The 21639-nt window shown below is 38.8% G+C and overlaps 2 protein-coding genes across 3 annotated transcripts; both read right to left on the minus strand.

Annotated features, from left to right (window-relative positions):
- Positions 1-2: 2 nt before the first annotated feature.
- On the minus strand, positions 3-13043 carry fsd1 (fibronectin type III and SPRY domain containing 1). Of its 2 annotated transcripts, none has more exons than XM_067414009.1 (13): positions 12906-13043; positions 10948-11043; positions 10663-10794; positions 9611-9712; positions 9233-9255; positions 8792-8913; positions 6587-6796; positions 6399-6497; positions 5728-5881; positions 5402-5484; positions 5045-5296; positions 4026-4114; positions 3-2251 (listed from the first exon to the last, which is right to left on the minus strand). In XM_067414009.1, the coding sequence occupies exons 1-13, from the start codon at positions 12918-12920 to the stop codon at positions 2141-2143; spliced, it is 1488 nt and encodes a 495-aa protein (XP_067270110.1). In that variant the 5' UTR covers positions 12921-13043; the 3' UTR covers positions 3-2140. The 2 variants fall into 2 exon arrangements, with proteins under 2 accessions (XP_067270110.1, XP_067270108.1); XM_067414007.1 differs by having other exon boundaries at positions 10936-11043.
- Positions 13044-14913: 1870 nt separating this feature from the next.
- Positions 14914-20148, minus strand: ccdc181 (coiled-coil domain containing 181). The gene is made up of 6 exons (XM_067412716.1): positions 19860-20148; positions 18798-18917; positions 17506-18420; positions 17214-17360; positions 15796-15953; positions 14914-15694 (listed from the first exon to the last, which is right to left on the minus strand). Exons 2-6 carry the CDS (start codon positions 18897-18899, stop codon positions 15523-15525), a joined length of 1494 nt encoding a protein of 497 aa, XP_067268817.1. The 5' UTR covers positions 18900-18917; positions 19860-20148; the 3' UTR covers positions 14914-15522.
- Positions 20149-21639: the final 1491 nt, after the last annotated feature.

A 21639-nucleotide genomic window follows, 5' to 3' on the forward strand; every position in this document is an offset into this window, starting at 1 on the left:
GATCAAATCAATGTTGTTTTATTGTTCCTGTTAAAACATGACATTTTATTCTATGTATTTTAAGAACAATACAATGATTACAGAAAAAAAACGTACCCTGTGTCATACTTTTTTCCTTGTGTGGATGTGCAAGACAATAAGTATGTTTGGCATTTGTTTATTGACGTAACGGGTATTGTAATAGTACGACTTTACAGTTTGACTTTTGCTTTAGACAGAAGTGTTTAAAATGTTCAGATGTTTGACTAAAAGCATTGCAGATTATATTACATTAGCTTACTCACCCTCGTGTCGCTTCAAAACTGAATGATTGATTGCTCTTTTCAATGCAATTACGATGTGACGCTTTCAGGCTTTTAAAAAATTATTTAAGCAGCAATAATTATAAGCAGCAAACATCTTGTTTGATATTTCTTTAGAAGTCGTTTGATAACTGTAATTAACAGATGGACATTTACTCATAAATGACATCTTTTAATAAAAAATCCTAGCTCTCTTTAGAGAGTTAATAAAAGCAGCAGCGATGAACGAATCATTCTTTTGAGTTGGCTCTAATTCGGTTATGATTCAGATTTTGTTCAAATGCTGCAATGATCCATTTGCAGTGGTGCGAATTAACAGTTCACTTAAAGGTGCAGTAAGAAATTTCTGAGAAACACTGTTAAAGATGGATCGGACAGAGTGCCACAACACGTGTAGCCAATCAGCAGTAGGGGGCGTGTTCAATCTTGAGGAGAGAGTGAGCAAGAGGGAGATTTGAAGAAAGATTAGAAAAAGAGATGGCTGAGAGACATTACAAAAGAAAAGGCCAGAGGAATGTCACTGGGAAAAAGGGTTATTATGAACAGACAAGAGCTTTAGGACCCATGTAAGTATTAGAAAAGCTTTCCAGAGTTATAGACACCTACGTAGGAAGGCCTGGAAATGGACGCAAAGGTTACATTGTTTCTGCTCCATACCCAAATAACATTGGAGTGTGTGCTGTTGGCGACTAAGAACGAACTCTTGTTTGTATACACATACTAATGTGCTGTTTATTTTTAAGCAGCTTTTTTTTTAAGAAGCATTTTTTTTTATTTGCTTCAGCTATAATAAAGAGACATCCACTATTGCGTTGCGCGTTTGTGCACTTTGGGTGCTGAGAAATGAAGGGAGGGTTGAGTTTGTTTGGGTTGTTTTCAAATATCAACAGTGTTTCTCAAAAATCGCTTACTGCACCTATATGATGAATATTAACTTTTGACTTAACTATCAAAACAAAGCCATACAGGTTTGGAACAACTTAAGGATGAGTAAATGACAGAATTTCCATTTTTGGGTGAACTATCCCTTTAAGAGGAGAGCAATATGGCAAAAAATATCAGTCTTCTGTAATATGTAATACGTAACTGCTGCAGGCATACAGAAAAGTAAAGTTTGGTAAATATTTGCATCAAGAACACTGAAAATTTTCCTTTCTGGGTGACAGAACATGAACATGGACACACACACACACACACACACACATACAGACCATGCACACAACCAACTGGTTTGTTAAACCTGCCTCCCTTCTCAGATGCTGGAACTGCTGAATTAATACATTCTATAAAAGGCATTTGACGTTGATGATTTAGTTTAAGATTATTGTGCTACTCTGATACTAAGTGTAAGTTTAAAAAGGTTTGTTCACGGAAGCAGCTACTCTAACAGAATGAGGCATATCTTTTAAGACATTCAGTGTGTAAATATAATACAGTTTCATCTGACATTTCAAACCCCAACATGCTGCTGTTGCATTGAAATAACTGTTCAAATGTGGCTCAAATACTGTGGTTCGAATGAACGAATGCTAAAAACAATACGTTTGGCCCTAGCGATATACACATGAATTCAAGGCTATTAAAGCTCTTTGCATGTTGAACTAGAGTAATACCAACACATGTCTTAATTCAGGACACTGAAAGGCACAGAATCCAGACCAGTAAGCTAAAAGGAATGAGGAAGGCAAACTAGAGCAGCTCTCCCCCTGGGCTGGCAAGACATAGTGATGATAGGAAGAGCCTCCAGGCTTGTTGTGTCAGTGCTAGCCAGGTGTTTTCTCCAAACCTGTGCATACATGTAGCAGTTCTAGAGTGTATGTTTATCAGTGAAGTATGATCTAGGTAAGGCTGGCATTAGAGCTGCTTGTATTACTGTTTCTCTTCTGACCGCTCAACACAATACTGGGTACCTGAAGGCCCGTCTGCACTGAGAAACTCCCATTCCACACCTATGGAATGAAAGAGAGCATGAGGCTGATGTGTTTTTGTAGAAATAGAAATGTGTTTGTATCACTCTGTGTACAAGTGTTGAGGAGGCCTTCTGAGTTGAACTTCAGATAATGGTAATGGAGACCAATCACAACAGACTGATCAATCCAAGCAAATAAGGCTTTTGGAAAGAGGAAGAGGTTTAGAGAGACCAGATCCTTTATCAAACCCTTTCAGACAGAAAGGAGAAAAGAGACAAGCTGCAATGTATATTATGAAAAAATTCAATGTATGAAAAAGTGTTTTTTGAATTTGGAAGCATGTAAACATATTGGAGGAGACCTCCAAAGCTAAATTAGTTAAACGTTAAAAAAGCGCAATAGGGGCACTTTGAAATCGCTGCATTTAAAGGGGATAGTTCACCCAAAAATGAAAATTGCCCCATGATTTACACACCCTAAAACCATCCTCTGTGTATATGACATTCTTCTTTCAGACAAATACAATCTGAGTTTAAAAAAATAATCCAAGAATTATAATGGCAGCCCAAAAAATGCATCCATCCATTATAAAAAAAAATTTAGGCTTCAAATTTTGGGCTGCCATTATAATGCTTGGTTAGCCAGGACATGTTTTAATGTAACTGATTGTATTCGTAAAAAAAAAAAAAAAAAAGATTAGCCGCGTTTCCACCACAGGAATTTCCCCAAGAACTAGGAACTTTGAGGTGGTCTTCGGTATGTGTTTCGGAACTAGGGTCTAAATGAAGTTCTGTGTAAATATTTCCCCCTCCAAACGCGAGGTAGTACTTTATCAAAGTTCAGGAACTTTCGAGGGTGGGACTTGAGCGCTGAACATGCTGATTGGTTAAGCTCACGCAGCATTTTATTTCAACCGGCATTTTTAGAAGTCTTAAGCAATGTTTGTTCTGCGTTCAGTAAATATCAACCTTGCTCTTTTGGCGCGCGTTCGTCTTAGCCATCAAACGGTCTAATGTCCGTATAGCTGATAATAACATACATTGTCATTTTAAATCTAGCTTTACAAGCTTTCAGAATACGCTTTAGTATCAGTGCTCTTTTCCGCTGTTTTGTTAATTACTTCTTTAAACCAATACATAACCAGCCAAAGCAGCACAGTGAAAATCTCCTCCATACTTGTTATTGTTGCTGACCTTTTATGGTCTATGTTGCAGACAGTGTCGTGCAAAAATTATTACTGTCCGTCGCTGACTGGAAGGAGCAGTGGCGCGCAGTCCTACATCACCGGACTAATTTGACTAATCTTCAGGGTACTTTAGACCGCGATGAAAACGCATACAGTAGCAGGTCTGGGGGTGGGATGAGTTCCTGTAAAAAAAAGTTCCTGGAACAAATCGTTCCGGGTAATTTCGGTGGAAACGGGGCTATTTTCATATACGTCCAGGATGGCTTGAGGGCGAGTAAATCATGGGGTATTTTTCATTTTTGAAACTATCTCTAAAGCATACACACACAGACAAACTTGCTGTGACGTGTATTTCTTTCTGTGCATCGTGTTCCATGACCAGGCATTTTTATGTCGGTATGTAGAGTTAAATATAGACCTCTCCAGTCTGTTCCATTCCATTGTGCTCCATCAAGATTTTTTTTAATACAAGAATGTTTCTTACACAAAGGACTCTAAAACACGTCTGATTAGCTTAATTATACAAGGCTCATACAGACTGACTAGCCGACCAGAATGTGTTCAAAACATGCCTAGTTTATGCGTGATTTAACTGTAAAATACTAAATGAGCTGTATTGTATCTTACCATAAAGGCTGGTATAACAGGCTGTTGGAACTTGGTTCTGAAGGTATGAAGGAGAGTTTTGGTTCTGGAGTTGTAAAAAGACAATATGCCTGAAATAGGTAAGGAAAAACAAGAACAAACTAGTTAGTAATTACTAATTAGTGGTCGACCGATATGGATTTTTTGATGGCTAATGCTGATATCTTAGAGTGCAGTGACTGATGGAAGATATACATTATGTGATATATATATATATATATATATATATATATATATATTAGTATTAGTAAATAACACATGCTGCAATTAAATTTAGATTTTTTTTACATATTTAAAAATAAATTAGAAAGAAATAGTTTAAAAATGAATCAATATGGAAAAAAATATAACTAAATTATATAATAAAATGACTAAATACTAAAATATTGAAAACTATAATTTGAATCATTTAAAATAAATAAAACATATTTAGACTTTATAACATCTGATCAGATTTTAGTATTTTTCACAAATAAATAAATTTGGACAAAAAAAGGACGCAAACCATAGCCAAAGGTGCACTTTGTAAACTATTAAGTCTGTCTGGAAGTCATATTTTCTCAAATAAAGACCAGGTAACGCTAATTTTACATACAGTACACAGTATGGCATGGATATTGGTATAGTACCCGAATAGACAGTGCCATTATACAGGTCCTTTAGTTTAAAAACAACTCTAAAGTTTGTCGCTCATGCACATCTAATGACAACACTCCTGTTTATTTACACTAATTTGATCCTGGCACTGTCAAAATAAAAGTCCCACTTCCAACACTTATTGGCCAAACAGATTTTTTTTTTTTTTTTTTAAATATGTACCAAATCTGATCTATCGGTTGACCACTATATTAAATATACAAAAGCGACTGCTGCAAATAGCTGTTTCTCACACAGCAAACATCAATTTGCTTTCACCATAGCTACCAAGTTAGGTTCAGAGGTAACAACTGGTAGACTGCGAAAGTATTCCCTCATTTTGTCATATTTATAGCTTAACTCACCCTCTTCATAGTTGCAGTAAATGCCGATGCGGTCCGGAATAGGGCAGTCCAGTGTTCTGGCTTTATTGTTGTGCTTGGCTGTGAGGCTCTGCTGAAGCCAGTTGTTCAGGTGGATGCACCAGGAAGCGGTACTTTTCCCCAGCTGATCAAAGCGGCCTAGAGACCGTAAAGCGACCCCTGCTGCAAACGCCTTACTCTCCTTATCAAACCGTATCTCCCAGTAATGCTGCCCGGCATCGATCATGGTGTCTCCTGGACGTTGGAGAGAAATTGAGGTGTTTTTGAAGGAACACTCTCAAAGTCAAGGTTCTTCGATGTCTTGTAGCTCTTCTGTGTAACATATCTGCATTGACTCACCCAGGACAGTGTAGGACTCTGCTGTGAAGCGGTCCCGGCCCACTCTAGCAGATGGAGCTCTTTTGGGGGACATCATGGCTGTCCTGAGGGAGAAAATGAATTATGAGATGGTGCAAGCAAGACAGTTTATCTGACTTATGGCTGGGTAAACACACCAGCAAAGGCTGTTTTTGGCATGCAAACATTTTAGCCAATGATAGCATATGTTTTCTGACTATACAAGCCATAAGCAAACAAATGCATTTCATGGCAACAGCTGTTCAGTGGCAATGCTGTCCATGTACAGCACATTTAAGTGTGAGAAGATATGTAGGTGTGAATCTGACCTGGCAGGAGAATGCATGGGAGAGTTGGTCCTGGTCTTTTCCTTACGGATGTCCTGGACTGCTACCTTCCCACCACTGCTGTCCCATTCCACGCTGTGATCCTCCACCTTCAGGTTCTGATGGGATGAACCTGCGTCCAGTTTAAAGACGAATGCTGTAAGCAAACAAGAAGGAGAGATAAAGGTAAGAGGTTAAGTTGATTTTTCTTGGAGTAACATTTACTGTGAACCAAGCCGCTCCAAGACACTGAAAACATAGACTAATGAGCTGCTTGACTGTAAAAGATCAAAGTGCATCACTTCACTCTGAAACATGCAGCTTAATCAGAGCCTTTTTTAAATTATAATGACATTAAATGCCAATTAATCCATTTAAAACACAATAATTCACATACTCTAAATAAAGACAATGTATTAAACGGTCATTCAATGTATAGGGGCATAATTACTTCCATATATTATTATTGTTATTTTAAAATGAATTACACTAAATGAACATGTTAAATTGGCAGCCATAAATTATTTTACAAAAGAGGCTGACGTACTACAGTTGTGGTCAAACAGTTTTAGTTTGGGTAGTGCTTTGTAACCTCTGTAAGAGTCTTTTCTGTAAGGAGAAGAAACTTCATGCCTCATTACCCCTGTGTGTGTATGTGTGTAAGTGCAACTTACCATGTGTTTCTAAAGTAACCGGCTCTGAGAATTCACCCGCCACAGCTTTATTGCATGCCTTCACTCTAAAGGTCATGTAGCGTGTGTCAAAACGAAGGCCTGAAAAACAAATGACATCATGGTTAATGCTTTATTAAAATCTACTCAAGATAAGATCACGTCACGTCACAACAAACATCAGCGCTAACCTGTGAGTGTGTACTCAGTTTCTTTTATCCCTTCAATCACCATCCAGGGATAGTCTTCTCGAGCCCGAGGAGGACCTTCATGATTGGTTCTCCGATATTCCAGGATGTAGTGGTCGATTTTGGAGTCGACTTCAGGTAAGGCCCACACCACTGTGACTGTGTTATCAAACACCTGGCATTCAGCCATGTGAATTTCTGGCGTGGCAGGCACTAAAGGTGAGAGGAACAGAGATATCTAATACTGGAGACCTTTGTTCAGAGATACTACCCAAAGCCTAAAATTTTCATGAGACCCAAGAATCGGGATCATATGACCTATTCTGAAACTACTGTATTACACAATGTACTGTATATACACATACAAACATAGATACATACTGTATATAGTTTGTAGTATTTTTAAAGCTGCAGTCTGTAACTTTATTTGGTTAAAAAAAATCTCCTTACCTTAGCCCGATTCACAACAGTAAGATTGTAATAATGTTTTAATTCGAGTGGTACTGGTAGCTTTCTGTGGGAAATTCAGGCATGGTGCCATTCGTCTTTGTGTCATTACATCATGTCTGTATAGTGTATACATAAAGAAGGAGTCCTGGGTAGGCTATCCCAGGTGAAAAAGTCGCACTATTAAATGCATTAAACATGCATTATAATATATTACTATTGTACTAAAAAGATACTCAAGTACATTTTGAATGCATTTAATAGTACAGATTTTTCACATGGGATACGAAATTGAAATCTACAGGTAATGCTAAGAAACACTACATACACATAGTCACACAATGCTGATGTTGTTAACATTAACAATTTGAGAACAAAGTATAACACTAATAATAAATTTGACCGGTTTGATGTGATACGAGCTACGCAATCGTTAGATTTAGTAATTCTTTTTTTCCTGAGTTGGTCTAAACAAAATTGGCAGACATGTTACTTGTTCAGATGCGCTGAGGAGCCGTGACGATGCACAATCCACGTTAAGATAATAATTCCGCAAATAACTGCAATTGCAGGTTTTAAACAGAGATGTTGACAAAGAGGTAAAACTTACAGACCCAAGCTTTAAATTGATTATTACAATGTATTAAAATGTTTTGTGAAAAATATATCTTGTTTTAAATATTATCATAAATAGCATCATATGACCCAGCCTCAGACTGAACTGAGGGATTATTTCTGGTATGTTTAGTTTATTAAACACAAAGTGCGTTTACATGCACAACAAAAACCTATTTTAACGGTTGTGGCAAGCAGCGGGGCGAGGGACCGCGAGAGCGGGCCGGTGACGAGTGGTAATGAGTACCAGCTGCGCGACACACCGGTCTCGTCTCGCGGCCAAGTGACGGGAGCATAAAAGGAGGAGCGAAGGCAGCGGAAGACGAGAGAGGACCAGGCCTGGATTTATGTTATGGTTCGTTTACGTTTTGTTGTGTGTGTGCAGGCAGTCGTCCGTGAGGGGCTGCCCGCGTTTTATTATGTGTGTGTATGTGCGGGCAGTCGTCCGTGAGGGGCTGCCCGCGTTTTACTTTCGTTTTGTTTATTTATTTTGAATTAAAGTTTGTTAAACATTTGCCGGTTCCCGCCTCCTTCCTTCCATCAACGAACCCCGTTACAGCGGTTTACAAGAAAATCTGTCTGCATTTATGTTAAATGTTATGTGATGTATTGTTTTTTTCAGTTCCTGACATTAAAACGATAATACCATCAGATATATTGACACTCCATTTGTTTATATGACACCAATAAACAGGGTTACCAAGTTCGTGGTTTTCCTGCCGAATTGAGCTGCTTTTATACTGTTGCTGCACATACATTTTTTTGCATACATTGACTGAAATGCTCATATTGAAATATTTTACAACGATAAAACTGTGCTGGATGAGTTTTTGAGGGAGGTGCCTTTGAGCAACTTTATGAAAACTGCTTGATTATTACTTGGCTATAGTGAATAAGGCATAACAGTGACTGTTAAACATGTATGTTAGGTATGGGAGTAACATACATTGAGTTTTGATATTTGGACAGGGTCATTGGACTAGTATTGGGCAATTTTTGATTGGTCTTTGGGCTGGTGTTGTTACATATAGAACTGGCGAGCCAGCCAATAAAACTCTTTATGTGCAAAGTAGGCTGAAATCTAGGTGTGTTGACTGGACTTTGCTTAAAGTGTTTATGACCTTTTCTCACTGATGCTACACCGACCTGGAAGAAATTTGATGGCCTGTAGCATGTTTCTTTCCTGAGTGAAGTCCACCATCATGTGATTCATACTGTCGCTGGCCTTTGCTTTCAGGGACAGACGAAACGCTGGAGCCATAGTCACACTGCAGAAACACAGACCCGCAATAAGCACTTACAGTTAGTCTACAAAGACAATAAAACTCCTGACAGACAGGAACAGGAACACGGGAATGTCATGAGGGAAAATGTCAATGAGGACACAAAAAATCACTCATGGCATGCATGTACACAGACAGACACACACCTGGGGAGTCAGACGAAATGAGAACTAATAAAAATGACTAGAATTTGCTAAATATATACATTACATGAGTTAATAAAATGAATGAAATTTCAAAGGAGGAATGTTTAAAGTTGTTCTACACTGAACTCAAGATCTAAGTATGGACAGTTGTACAGTACCTATCCTTTATGTCTTTGGCCGCCTGCAGCAGAGAGGAAAGAGAAAAAAGGAAGGGACAGAGAGAGATAGGGAGCAAAAGAACTGAGTCTCATTGAGTCTCAACAACACACAATACATCAGTCATACCAGCACGTGTTAGCAGGAAAAGCCAGCAGCATCTGACACAATTTGCCACTTTGTTAGAGTAAGCAACAGCAGTCCCAAACGGTTGTAAACACAAAATCAAATAATCATCATAAATGCTTTAACAATGACATATCCTTAAGGCAGTTATATAAATATCTTCAAATATGTATAAAAAAGGAAAAGGGTTGAAACACCATAAAGTCTGAATAGATGAGTTGTAACAGCATGTTAACATTCCAAGTGGGCGTTACCTGAGTGAAGCTGTCATTCCCGGATGAGCAGAGCGTCTGATTGGCTAATTCCAGCAGCTCCTCTGAGCTCTCAAGGGCTTTAGTGCATGCGCTCAGCTGGCTCTGAAAAGACCATCAGAATAATCAGAATATCATTGGACAAGTATATAACCCAGTTGACGTTTACCACATGATTAGAATGGGTTACATAACTACTCATCTATAGTGACCATATAAACTTTTTGTAGTCTTATCAAACAGATTTATCTAGCACTATGCGAAATTGCTGTCACGTTGTTGTATTTTGCATATTTCTGTTATTCTTGGCACAACCTTATTTGCACTTGATTTGAATGATTTTCTACATTGATACTTTGTTACAGTTTGTTTGCAACCTTGTTTCGGTAATTGACATTTAGGCAAAAATAGAATTTAAAATGGAAAAAAGTTATTTAAAATTGTAATGATATTTCACAGGATTACTGTTTTACTTTATTTTTGATCAAACAAATGCCTTTGTGAGTGTAAGAGACTCCAAACTTTTGAACAGTGGTGTTAAAAAAAATTACATATACATATATCATGGAGTATATAATAACTACAAACACAAAGCTAACACACGAGTGGATAAAATGGTTAACCTTTTCACACTGTGAAAAACTTTAGGGTCATACATACAGGAGTATGTGCTTGGAAATGATATTCTTCATTTAATTTACTTTGACCTCTGTCATTACGCTCTTCATTTATTTACTAAGTTTAATGGTGAAGAATGTGTGCTGCAAAATGCTTTGTTTCAGATGTACATGTACACAATGATGGATTATACACGCACACACACGCGCACACACACACACACACACACACACACACACACACACACTGACAGACACTGTAATCCTCAAGGATTTCTTATTATCCTTCTCTTAACATGACACATCTAAGTCATGCACAAGCTCTAAAGCCGTCTCACTCTGCCTTTTACTTATTATATCTGATCACTCAGTCTACAAAATAGAAAACATTTGAATTTGTTAACCTGTATTATGGCTGGGCTCAGACAGTGCTCTCACCTGTAGCTCATATGTGCGGCTGGCTCTTTCCTGCTTGATGCGTGTCACCATGCCCTCTTTCAATTCGTCCAGGACAGCATGCAGAGAACTAAACTCTGACTCCAGATCCCCCTGGACTCGGTTTGAATTTGCCTGCAAACACCTTATTGTTTAAAACTGTATTGCTGTTGCAAATTGCTGATTTAGTGAAACGTGACTAGGCAAACAAAGACATTTCCTCATTCAACAAACGGTTCACTAACGAAATGCAAGTAAAAATAAAAGAAGGCTTACTGTGGTCTTTACCTCTAGGTTCTCTAGATTTTGCTTTAGACAGCAGACAAAGTTCTGAATTTCCTCATTCTTCAGAGCCAACGTAGTGATAATCTTCCTCAGTGACTCCTGAAACATGCATGTAACATCACAAATGCATTCAAAAATGTAAAAGAATTAAAGCTACAATATGTAACATTTTTACAATAAAATGACTAGGCCAGTTATTTATTTATTTTTCTTCAGTTGAGTACTTACAATATCCCAAATGTATTAAACTATTTGTAAAAAGTGAAAAATTGCTATTTAAACCAAGGAACCGGGACGTGTGAGGGAGTCGCCTGACAGGTGCATCATATCTGCGTTACCCTCAGTTTCCAATTATTTTGCAGAATTACTGCAGTGTGCAACAAGTTACATCATAAAATAATTTTTTATCACACTCAAGATGTATCTAATATGATAAACAGAGCTGCGTACTACATGACCGAAAGAGCAGAAATGGCGCCGGCGTCTGCGGCATAAAAAAAGTCCCGCTGCTCGCGAGGCGTGTAGTGTGTTCATCTTATTAACAATCTCTCCAGCGGCCTTGCTCAGCTCCTGCTTTGCTTCACACTACAATAATGTTAATAATCCCATCCAATCCCATCTTTTAGGGTGGGGCTGTTTTATGTCCCAAGATTATGCGCTCAAACTTGGCGTCATCAAACTACACCTTTGTTTTGAATAGGCGATCTCTAGCTACTTTACTATGAAAAGTTACATAGTGCACCTTTAATTAAACCAATAATAGTTTGCTGCACCAACGGCTGCACGTGCAGGGCAGAGAACTCTCCCAAAGCGGAGGAAGTTTTTTACTTTTTACTAGCGCATATTGCTATAGTCCTATTAGAAATGTATTATTGCTTTGTATTACCCTTTTATGTAGAAGTTAGAATATATAAACATATACATATCAAGTATATTTAGACAATTTTACACCTTATATAATATAATTTTATATAATTTAATTTAATATAATATATATATATATTATTTTATTTTAACTTTTATTACTATGCTTACTTGTTTTTTCATGCTGGTGGAACTGATGGTTGGTCATGTGATCTTAACATGGCAGCACCCATGCAACGACCCACTCAATGAAGAATAAACAGCTTTATTTAGTATACTGATATGACTGGAATCATTTTAATATCTCTCAAAATAGTGCTATTTAATATTTTTTACAATAAAAACAATAAATCTAGTTACCAAAATATTAATGACTGCACCTTTAACACAATTTCTTTGATGTCATTCAGATGATACTTTGCCATCACGTCATTATTGCATTGTCTATTTTTGAGTGTTGATTTGAGGCATAAGTCGAGACTCGTAATACATGTTAAAGAGTTAAGAGTGAGTTGATTTCGCTGTAACTCATACAGGGACAGGGTTGATTAGAAATGTCATGTTTCTACTTGGATTAAGTCACTGATGATGAGCCACGCAGAAGCGGCTTTATATCCGGGGCGCCTCCCTGAAGCCTGAAGCTTCTAACAATACAGGCCGGTTTGGGGTTTCCCTGCACCAAAATTTGTTCTGGCTAGTGGGTTTTCATGTATCACTATACAGAAATGTTATTTTCTCCTTTAAGAACATTTCCTCTAATAAATATTTCAAAAGAATACTCGTTTGACGTTACAGAGAACCGGGGCGGTTTCTGGAGATTCAGACTGACTGCTGTTGAACAAATGGGCAAATCTTCATATATGTATCATGCATTTAAAACACTTTAGATGTGAAATCCTAACGATGTGAAATGGTTACTTCCAGACTGTCTTTTATAAGGCCACATTTTAACTTACACAATGGGCGGAGGACATTTGGAAGTAAAGCTACAAGCTAACGGTATTTCGCATTTAGTACTCGTTAATAATGCAGCATTTTTTGTTTTTCATCAGACGTGTATCACTGATTATATCTCTATAACAGCGGTTGCTTCTTACCTTTTGGTCGTCCATGCTGTCAGCATGCAGCACCTGTTTCCGATATTCTCAGGATATTTATCCCAGGTCGTCCGCTATAGCGCTCCTCCGCTGGTACTGATGTTGCTATGGAGCATTGCATCCCTAAACGACTCATTAGCTGTAAAGGGAGTTCTGCGCAGACGCACAACTAGGATGCTGGGAATTGTAGTTTTCCTAATACATCTCGCAACATCACTGCTGTTGTTCAACTAGCCTGCTATGTCATGTAAAAATGTGAAGAATACTGAATTCTGTTTCATAAGTAATGTACTTTTATGTCGATGTATAATATTTATGAGTAATGTGAACATATCAGTAAACACTGATCTCTCATGTTGAATAGAAATTAGAATAATTAGCCTACGGTTTTATAAATGTTTTTAAATTAACCATCTTATGCTCACCACGGCTGCATTTATTTGAATGCAAAAATACAGTAAAAACTGTAATATTGTGAAATATTATTACAATTTAAAATAACCATTTCAGACAAACAGTATTTGTTAATAAATCTTATACACAGATCAGGCATAATATTATGAATAACACTGTTTATCTCTTCATCACGGCACCTCTTAGTGAGTGGGATATATTAGGCAACAAGTGAACATTTTGTCCTCATAGTTGATGTGTTAGAAGCAGGAAAAATGGCCAAGTGTAAGGATTTGAGCGAGTTTGACAAGGGCCAAATTGTGATGGTGAGACGACTGGGTCAGAGCATCTCCAAAACTGCAGCTCTTGTGGGGTGTTCCCAGCCTGCAGTGGTCAGAATCTATCAAAAGTGATCCAAGGCAGGAACAGTGGTGAACCAGCCACAGGGTTATGGGCGGCCAAGGCTCATTAATGCACATGGAGAGCTGGCCCATGTTGTCCAATAAAACAGACAAGCTTCTGTAGCTCAAATTGCTCAAGAAGTAAATGCTGGTTTTGATAGAAAGGTGTTAGAATACACAGTGCATCGCAGTTTGTTGTGTATGGGGCTACATAGTCACAGACCAGTCAGGGTGCCCATGCCGACCCCTGTCAGCAGTGGGCATGTGAGTCAGCAGTGGGCATGTGAGCATCAGAACTGGACCACGGAGTAATGGAAGAAGATGGCCTGTTCTGATCAATTACGTTTTCTTTTACATCCCGTGGATGGCTGGGTGCATGTGTGTCGCTTACCTGGGGAACATATGGCACCAGGATGCACTATGGGAAGAAGGCAAGCCGCCAGAGGCAGAGTGATGCTTTGGGCAATGTCCTGCCATCCATGTGGATGTAACTTTGACATGTACCGCCTAATAAGAATTGTTGCAGACCATGTACATCCTTTCATGGAAACGGTATTTCCTGGTGGTTATTGCCTCTTTCAGCAGGATAATGCACCCTGCCACAAAACAAAAATGGTTCAGGAATGGTTTGAGGAGCACAACGAGTTTGAGGTGTTGACTTGGCCTCCAAATTCCACAGATCTCAATCCAATCGAGCATCTGTGAGATGTGCTGAACAAAGGAGTCCAATCCATGGAGGCCACACCTTGCAACTTACAGGTCTTAAAGGATCTGCTGCTTACATCTTGGTGCCAGATACCACAGCACACCTTCAGGGGTCTCTTGGAGTCCATGCCTCAACAGGTCAGGGCTGTTTTGGCAGCAAAAGGGGGACCAAGTTTTCATTATATTTGTAGTTTTCCACAAATATAATGAGAAGCAAAAACTGTTTTCAACTGAAAATGTTTTCAACATTGATGATAATAATATTTTTTTTTTAGCAAGCATCAAATCAGCCTTTAGAATGATTTCTGAAGGACCATGTGACACTGAAGGCTGGAGTAATGATGCTGAAAATGCACTATTTTTAATGCATTTGGCACGTAGTTGATGCATAATTTAGACTTTTTTCAAAATCAACATTAAGATTAGAAGTTTTAATTTGTAATTTTGTATGAATGTGTATATCTTAGGTTTTACATTTTCACAATTTTTAAACACATTTTAGCCTTCACTCGATTTTTAATGATCCTTTAATTATACCAATAACAAATATATTTTAAAAGTACAAAAATCCCATCGTCTCTCAGTTAATATGAGGTCATCGAAGCTGCATGCATAATAATTATAAAATAATTGCAGTTTAGAATGGAGTACAACATTTTACTTTGCTGAGAATTTCATGGCAAATGAGCTGCTGCATTTATATGGTTCCTGCTGTTCTGTAGCAGACACATGGCAAAACTGCAGGATAGCCAACTAAACAAAAAATGACCATATCTGAGGAATCAGCATTTGCACAAAACTTCATTAAATCATGTAGCAATTATTTTAAGTGCCTAAAGCTGTTGGATCACAGACATTCACTCGAGCACCTGATCTCTTTATACTGTAAAAGGATGAATAGAATATTAATAAAAGAGAGCTCTTGTTTGTGCTTGTAACCACATGATCTTTCATCCACTGTATCAGGGAGATGAAACAACAGATTTCTGAGAAGTTCGATAGAACTGTAACCATAGCTACAGATGAATAGGTGCCTCTGCAGTTACCACAGTGATTGCTGAATTGGAGGAACTTCAGATTCAGGTTGTAACAATGGCCAGCTGTCTATCACGAGATGATCAGTAGCGGTATCCGTAGGGATCACTGAATCGGAAGGGATTAATCTCACTGACAGTGCAGACGAGGTCATGCATGCGTCTTGCTCTTCGCTCCTCCAGCACGAGCCTGCGTGAGCGCTCTCGAGCTGCCTGCTGTTCAGCTCTTTTCTCTATGCGCTTTCGTCTCAACCATCTATTGTCCAAAACAACAAGAGGGAAATGCTAGCACATTAGTTACAAATACAATTCTCCCTGTTTTCTGATTTTAGAAGAGCAATATAGTGCTGAACTCACTGCCTAAATGCCTTCTCACTCTCCTCTCGGCTGTGCAGGCAAAAAAAACTCTCCTTTTCCAGTCTCTTCATCTCTTCTACCTGTTTGTCTTTGAACTGCTGCTCCTGTTTCTTCTGGAGCCAGTTTTTAAAGGCCTCCTCTGGGTCACCACAGTCCCTCTACCAGAACAACAAAACAATTAAAGTGACAATCTGTTTAATGGCATCAATTAATTGACTTCTAGATGTTTGTTTATTTATTTATTTTATTAAGAAGAGGTTCCACAGAAAATAAAAGGTTATTGTGAAAAGCACTATACAAATAATGTATAATAATAATAATTCACAATATTATTGTATTATATAGTACTGGGGCCTATTGCACAAAACTAGGAGAATGAATTAAGCTGGGATATCTTGGTGATCTTGTCATCTGTATGCAAAATTTAGTACACCACTGACATGTAAACGTACCCTGAAGGCACACTCATGTCAAGAACGATAACGGAAGATAACTGTATATTAGCAGATAAATTGAGCCAGGATCACCAAGATATCCCGGCTTTATCCCTTATCCTAGTTTTGTGCAAACATTCAAAAGTTTGGAAACATTCAGATTTTTTAATGTTTTAGAAAGAAGTCTCTTAAGCTCACCAAGGCTGTTTATTTGATCAGTAACAAGTATCAAACAGTAATATTGTGAAATATTATTACACTTTAAAATAGCTGTTTTCTGTTTTTAATATAATTTAAAATGTAATTTTATTTCTTTGATTTCAAAGCTGAATTTTCAGCATTATTACTCCAGTCTTCAATGTCATATGATCCTAATCCTAATCATGATTAGAAATAAAATAAAAATATGCTGATTTTGTGCTCAGTTATTATTGGTGCTCAGTTATTAATAATGGTTCTTATTTTTTATCAATGTTGAAAATTATTTTTGCATGCTTAATTATTTTTTCTGGCTTCTTTGATGAATAGAAAGGTAAAATGAACAGCATTTTTTAAAATACTATTAGAATGATTTCTGAAGGATCATGTGACACTGAAGACTGTAATGATGCTAAAAATTCAACTTTACCATCATATAAATATATTACATTTTAAAACATATAAACACAGAAAACAGTTATTTTAAATTGTAGTAATATTTCACAATAATATTGTTTTTACTGTATTTTTGATCAAATAAATACAGCCTTGGTGAGCATAGAGACTTCTTTCAGAAACATTAAAAAGTCGTTATATTTCCAAACTTTTGACTGGTGTATATATATATATACAATCACAATATAAAAATATGCCATGTTGTCTTTTTTAATAGTAAAATAGAATTAATAATATACAGTCTTTATTTGGGGGGTCCTTGACATCTAAAAGATCGCAAATCCCTGGTTTACCTATTTCTGTTTAATTGGCTCCCCCTGTTGGACATACCATGCAGCTCATCCTTTCCATTTCCTGGGCTTTCTGAACTCTCCTCTCGTCCTGCAGCTGCTCTCTTTTCCTCATAAGCCACGATCGGAAGGCTATCTCGTTCTCCTGGCGTTTCTGTTCCTCTTCCTCTTTTTTCTTTAACTCATCCTGAAGAAGCAAAGAGGAGAGGTCTAAAAAAATGTTAGGCCTATTTTAAATAAGTTGTCACATAGAAAATTAAGTCAGATTTTACAATACATTGACAGAAACTGACGTTATACTGATATTTAAACCAATAGAAACCACATTACACCTCTTTGGCTTGCTTCTCCCTCCTCTGTTGAAGTTTGGCCAGTAATTCTTTCTGCTGTGATGACAGGGTGTAGGTGGCATGTGAAGGAGCTCCATTTGCAGACTGAACCCTGCGCTTGGTGCCCTGGACCCATGCTCCCCTTTGGGACGGTCTGGCAGAACTGGGCCTATTTCTGTGCTTTGGAGGAGGTTTGGGGATGTACAAAGACTCAGCGCCAGGGGGAAAATGTGAGGTAGAATTCTGTTTCGGAGAGTTGCTCAGTTGGAAACCAGGCTCACTTTGCTTTGAAGATGCTCGCTGATTGTCGCTGTGAGAAACCGGCAATGGAGGAAGCAATCCTTGACTTTCCACCTCCTTTAGACTCACCAGATCAAACTTTCCATCTTTTTCAACCAAAACCCGTCCTTCTTTGGTTCCCTCATTGTGTTCATTCTCAGGGTGTCCTATGTCGCTTACCTCTCTCGTAGAGATCTTAAGTCTCAGCATTTGTCCAGATACCTCTCCATCTTCTTCTAAGTCCCCATAGGAGGCGCTGTTGCTTTCTTGAGTGTCAAACTCCAGCGCAGGCACCACCAGGTCAACCAGAGTGTCTTTAAACTGCAGACGTCTGCGCCGGCTCTGGTCTGGAGGATCCTGGATCTGGAGTTGTTTGTTAGCCTCTTGAATTTTTTCCAAAATGTATTTCTTCTCTTCATCGAGGTCTTCGTCGCTCTGTAAATGTGGAGAGGTTATAAGGTCATCCCTGTCTGGATTTAACACACCTTCTAATGGCTCCATAGGTGTTGGCCACCTTTCATCTGCTTCTTCATCATCCATTTCCCTGTGTTTATGCACATCCTTCTTTCTATCTTCTTTAGGTTCATCTTCTTCAAGCTCTTTGTCGATCTGAGCTTCAATGTCATAATCATCAGGATCCTTTTTTTGAAGGAAATAATGTGTTAAGTTTGAGAAATAGAAAATAAGAGAGAAATAAAAAAGAGCAGCATTGTGCGGGTTAAAGAGTTGGCTTGAGTGAATCAGATACATAGAGTGTATGTGTTGAATAATGAAACGCCATGAGACATAGTTCTCTAGGTGAGTGAAAGTGTGTATGGATCTGTGTCAGTGGGGTGGATTTCACACACACACACACACACACACACACACACACACACACACACACACACACACACACACACACACACACACACACAGGTACAGCGTCTGTGTAATGGAATACAACACACTATTCCAGAGGACTGTCTCCAAGATATGAACCTGTTTCTGCCATCATTGGTCATTCACTCACTTACCTGCTCCTCACTCTTGCTCTCCTCACTGATAAGCCAGTCCAGGTCTTTCTCAAAGTCATCCTCATACTCATCTGGAGTGTTTTTGACCACAGAAACACTCATGCTCTCTTCGCTTTCTCACTAAGACACCGCAAATAAAACATGGAGCACGACAGACTTATTTTTAGTTTCAAACCAAAAAAGATCATAGAATAATTGTATTATTGAGCAAAATGTAAACAATAAGTGACCATTTTATTTATCATTCTTAATTTATTTTAGCTACATTAAAGCATTTAGATTAAAGCATTATCTAAACATACGTATTTCTGTATTTCACCTTTGCATTACTTAAACATACAACATAACAGTTACTTGTTATGTTTGTTGACATGGACATAAATCCATATGCATTCGGGCTTTAGGCTTGGATTCTCATAAATTAAATGTCAGAGTATTTTTAGAAAGAGCAACACATTACATCTGGTCCATAAATCTCACTAAAATAACATCAAATATTAAAATACTTCAACTTCTTTTATTTCAGTTAGTTACCAAGGCAACATTTCTCACTTAAGTTTTCCTTCATGTAGTAAAGTAACTAAAGCTAAACTTGAACTAAAAAATAAAAATTATAGGTCTATAGAAATCATTAAAAACAAAAACTAATAAAAATGACTAAAACAACAAATTTACTAAAACTTGAACTACAGTTCAAATAAAAACGGAAATTATAAAGATATTAATAATAATCTCAATTATACTAAAATAACACTGCTCCACATATAGCCTAGACATAGCCTACAGTGACAATTCAAAAATGTTGTTATTCGTTCTACTTTATTTATTTGTTAAATTACGACTTTGTTTGCAGACGCAATTTATAGATAGCTTTGTATTTGTAAATGCCAGATTTTTACTAAACACACTGCAATGCCAAAATGATTCATGTTAAATCTGCGTGATAAAATTAAATTTAAGGCCAAACCTAGTGGTGGTCGTCTCAGCGCATTAGAGATTTGACCTACCGGCTGCTTTTAGAATGTAATTATTTTCCCGCGACGGAAAATGTATGGAGCTTACCTTCAAAACTTCTGTATGGAGTTGCCTCGCGTTGAGCGCAAAAATAATTAATTTCAATTCATTAGCCGCCCTATATATTCTATAGAGCTGGCCTCCACGCGCACCTTTACATTAGAGAGCAGGAGCAGGGCGCTCTAATCCTCTGCTGGCCTCGGCTTCAAAGTAGCATGTAACAGGTGTTGCCATAGAGACACACAAAACGGCCTGTCGTGGGTGCGCTCGCATGCGCAGACTCTTTGTAAATGTAGACGGTAGGACCCATAGACAGTAAAATAAACCAGGTAGAACCAGCCAGATTTTATCGGCGATACAGTTGGTGGAAAAATAAACAAGGTACAACTACAACAAAGAATAGTTGGGTTTGTTTGGCCAAATCTTTATGTATAAACAAGTGTTGTGGGATGTGTCTTTACGTGTTTAGTTGGGACAGCTCAGTGCGTGTGTGTGGATGACAGTGAGCGCGTGCGCGTGTCCGAGGAGCGCGCGCCCCCCTGAGTGAGTCCCCGCGAAGCAGCGGATGTGTGTGTGCGAGACAACAGTAATACGGTGACCAGTGCAGTTAGACCAATGTGGAGTGTATTTCTGTGCAGTTCGAGAAATAAAGCATATTAAAAGGCGGCAAGACGTCTCCTGGTCCTTACATGCCACCATCACACTAGACAACGTAAAAGTTAGGGAGTTAACCCCGGGAGGAAAACTTCCGGCCCTGGAGAAGACGGATCTCCCCTGTATATTCCAACCACGGTTAGGAGTCAAAAGCAGGAAAGGTTAACACTGGCGACCACGAAGGGACAGTTCACGTTGTTTAAAAACTGGTGGGCATGGAAAATAAAAGGACGATATAGTAAAGCTGAGTAACGTTAACTGTAATGCAACTGTAATAGCGGCGGTGCTAAGCTACACAACATGGCGGCCGCTCGCTATCCCTCCGATGTTTACGGACGGGAAACTAACTACTCAAACCCGTTCATGTCGCTAACCAAAGTTGATGGCAACAGTCAAGATACTGGGAAAGCTTATGAACGTAAGGCTGAGAGAGAATGCGAACATTATAACCCATTCCTGTGTGATGAAAGTTGCACTAACACCCTGGCTAATGGCGAAGATCTGCTCGCGCCGTTCGGCAGCCCCGCCTGTTTTCCGCCCACCAATCCTTTCAGCAGAGGCAACAATCAAAGCCACGGCTTCGCGGGAAGGCCCGATGTTCACATTTTTGCATACTCCGCTTCAGACATGCCATTAAAGGGACACAATGAAGTCACAAATCCCTTTGCCGATGCTCACATGGGGAATTTTGTACAGAGCACACCAGCTATATCCAAAGCTGAAGTTTGCACGCTGCCCATGTCCTATTCTTTGACTAACCCAGACATGACTGTAAAACATGGACATGCCCCATTGCACCAGCCCTGTTCCTTAACACGTAGGAGACACTTTGCGCCCCGTCCGCCTCCTCTGTCGGACAGTGATGAGGAATATAACCCCAAAGAGAGAGTCCCCACTCTACGTCCTGGCCAGTACGACGGCAGCACGCCATGGAGAGAGTTCCTGCACAGGTTTGAGAGCTGCGCGGAGGCGAATCACTGGTCCGTTAAGACAATGGCCATTCAGCTGAAATTCTGCCTCACCGGGGCTGCAGGCGCCATCGTTCACCGAAACCCTCGTTCATCTAGATGGGACTACTGCCGCCTGCTGGAGGAACTTGAAACTGCGTATGGCCCTTCTTCAGATCATGCGGCGGCTGTAGCAGTAGAGCTGAGACAGAGAGTGCGTAAAGCTG

This window comes from Pseudorasbora parva, chromosome 13, assembly GCF_024679245.1.
Source record: "Pseudorasbora parva isolate DD20220531a chromosome 13, ASM2467924v1, whole genome shotgun sequence".
NCBI classification, from domain to species: domain Eukaryota; kingdom Metazoa; phylum Chordata; class Actinopteri; order Cypriniformes; family Gobionidae; genus Pseudorasbora; species Pseudorasbora parva.

What these genes read in the sequence shown, in the direction of transcription:
- fsd1 (XM_067414007.1), bottom strand. An exon ending in GCCGCACATATGAGCTACAG is followed by an intron (nt 9,713 to 10,662) that starts GTGAGAGCACTG and finishes TGGTCTTTTCAG; the next exon opens with AGCCAGCTGAGCGCATGCAC. An exon ending in CTGTTATACCAGCCTTTATG is followed by an intron (nt 2,252 to 4,025) that starts GTAAGATACAAT and finishes TTCATTCCATAG; the next exon opens with GTGTGGAATGGGAGTTTCTC.
- ccdc181 (XM_067412716.1), bottom strand. Translation starts at nt 18,899, where the DNA reads ATGAGTGTTTCTGTGGTCAAAAACACTCCAGATGAGTATGAGGATGAC. An exon ending in AGAGCAAGAGTGAGGAGCAG is followed by an intron (nt 18,421 to 18,797) that starts GTAAGTGAGTGA and finishes CTTCAAAAAAAG; the next exon opens with GATCCTGATGATTATGACAT. An exon ending in TGGAAAGGATGAGCTGCATG is followed by an intron (nt 15,954 to 17,213) that starts GTATGTCCAACA and finishes TTGTTCTGGTAG; the next exon opens with AGGGACTGTGGTGACCCAGA.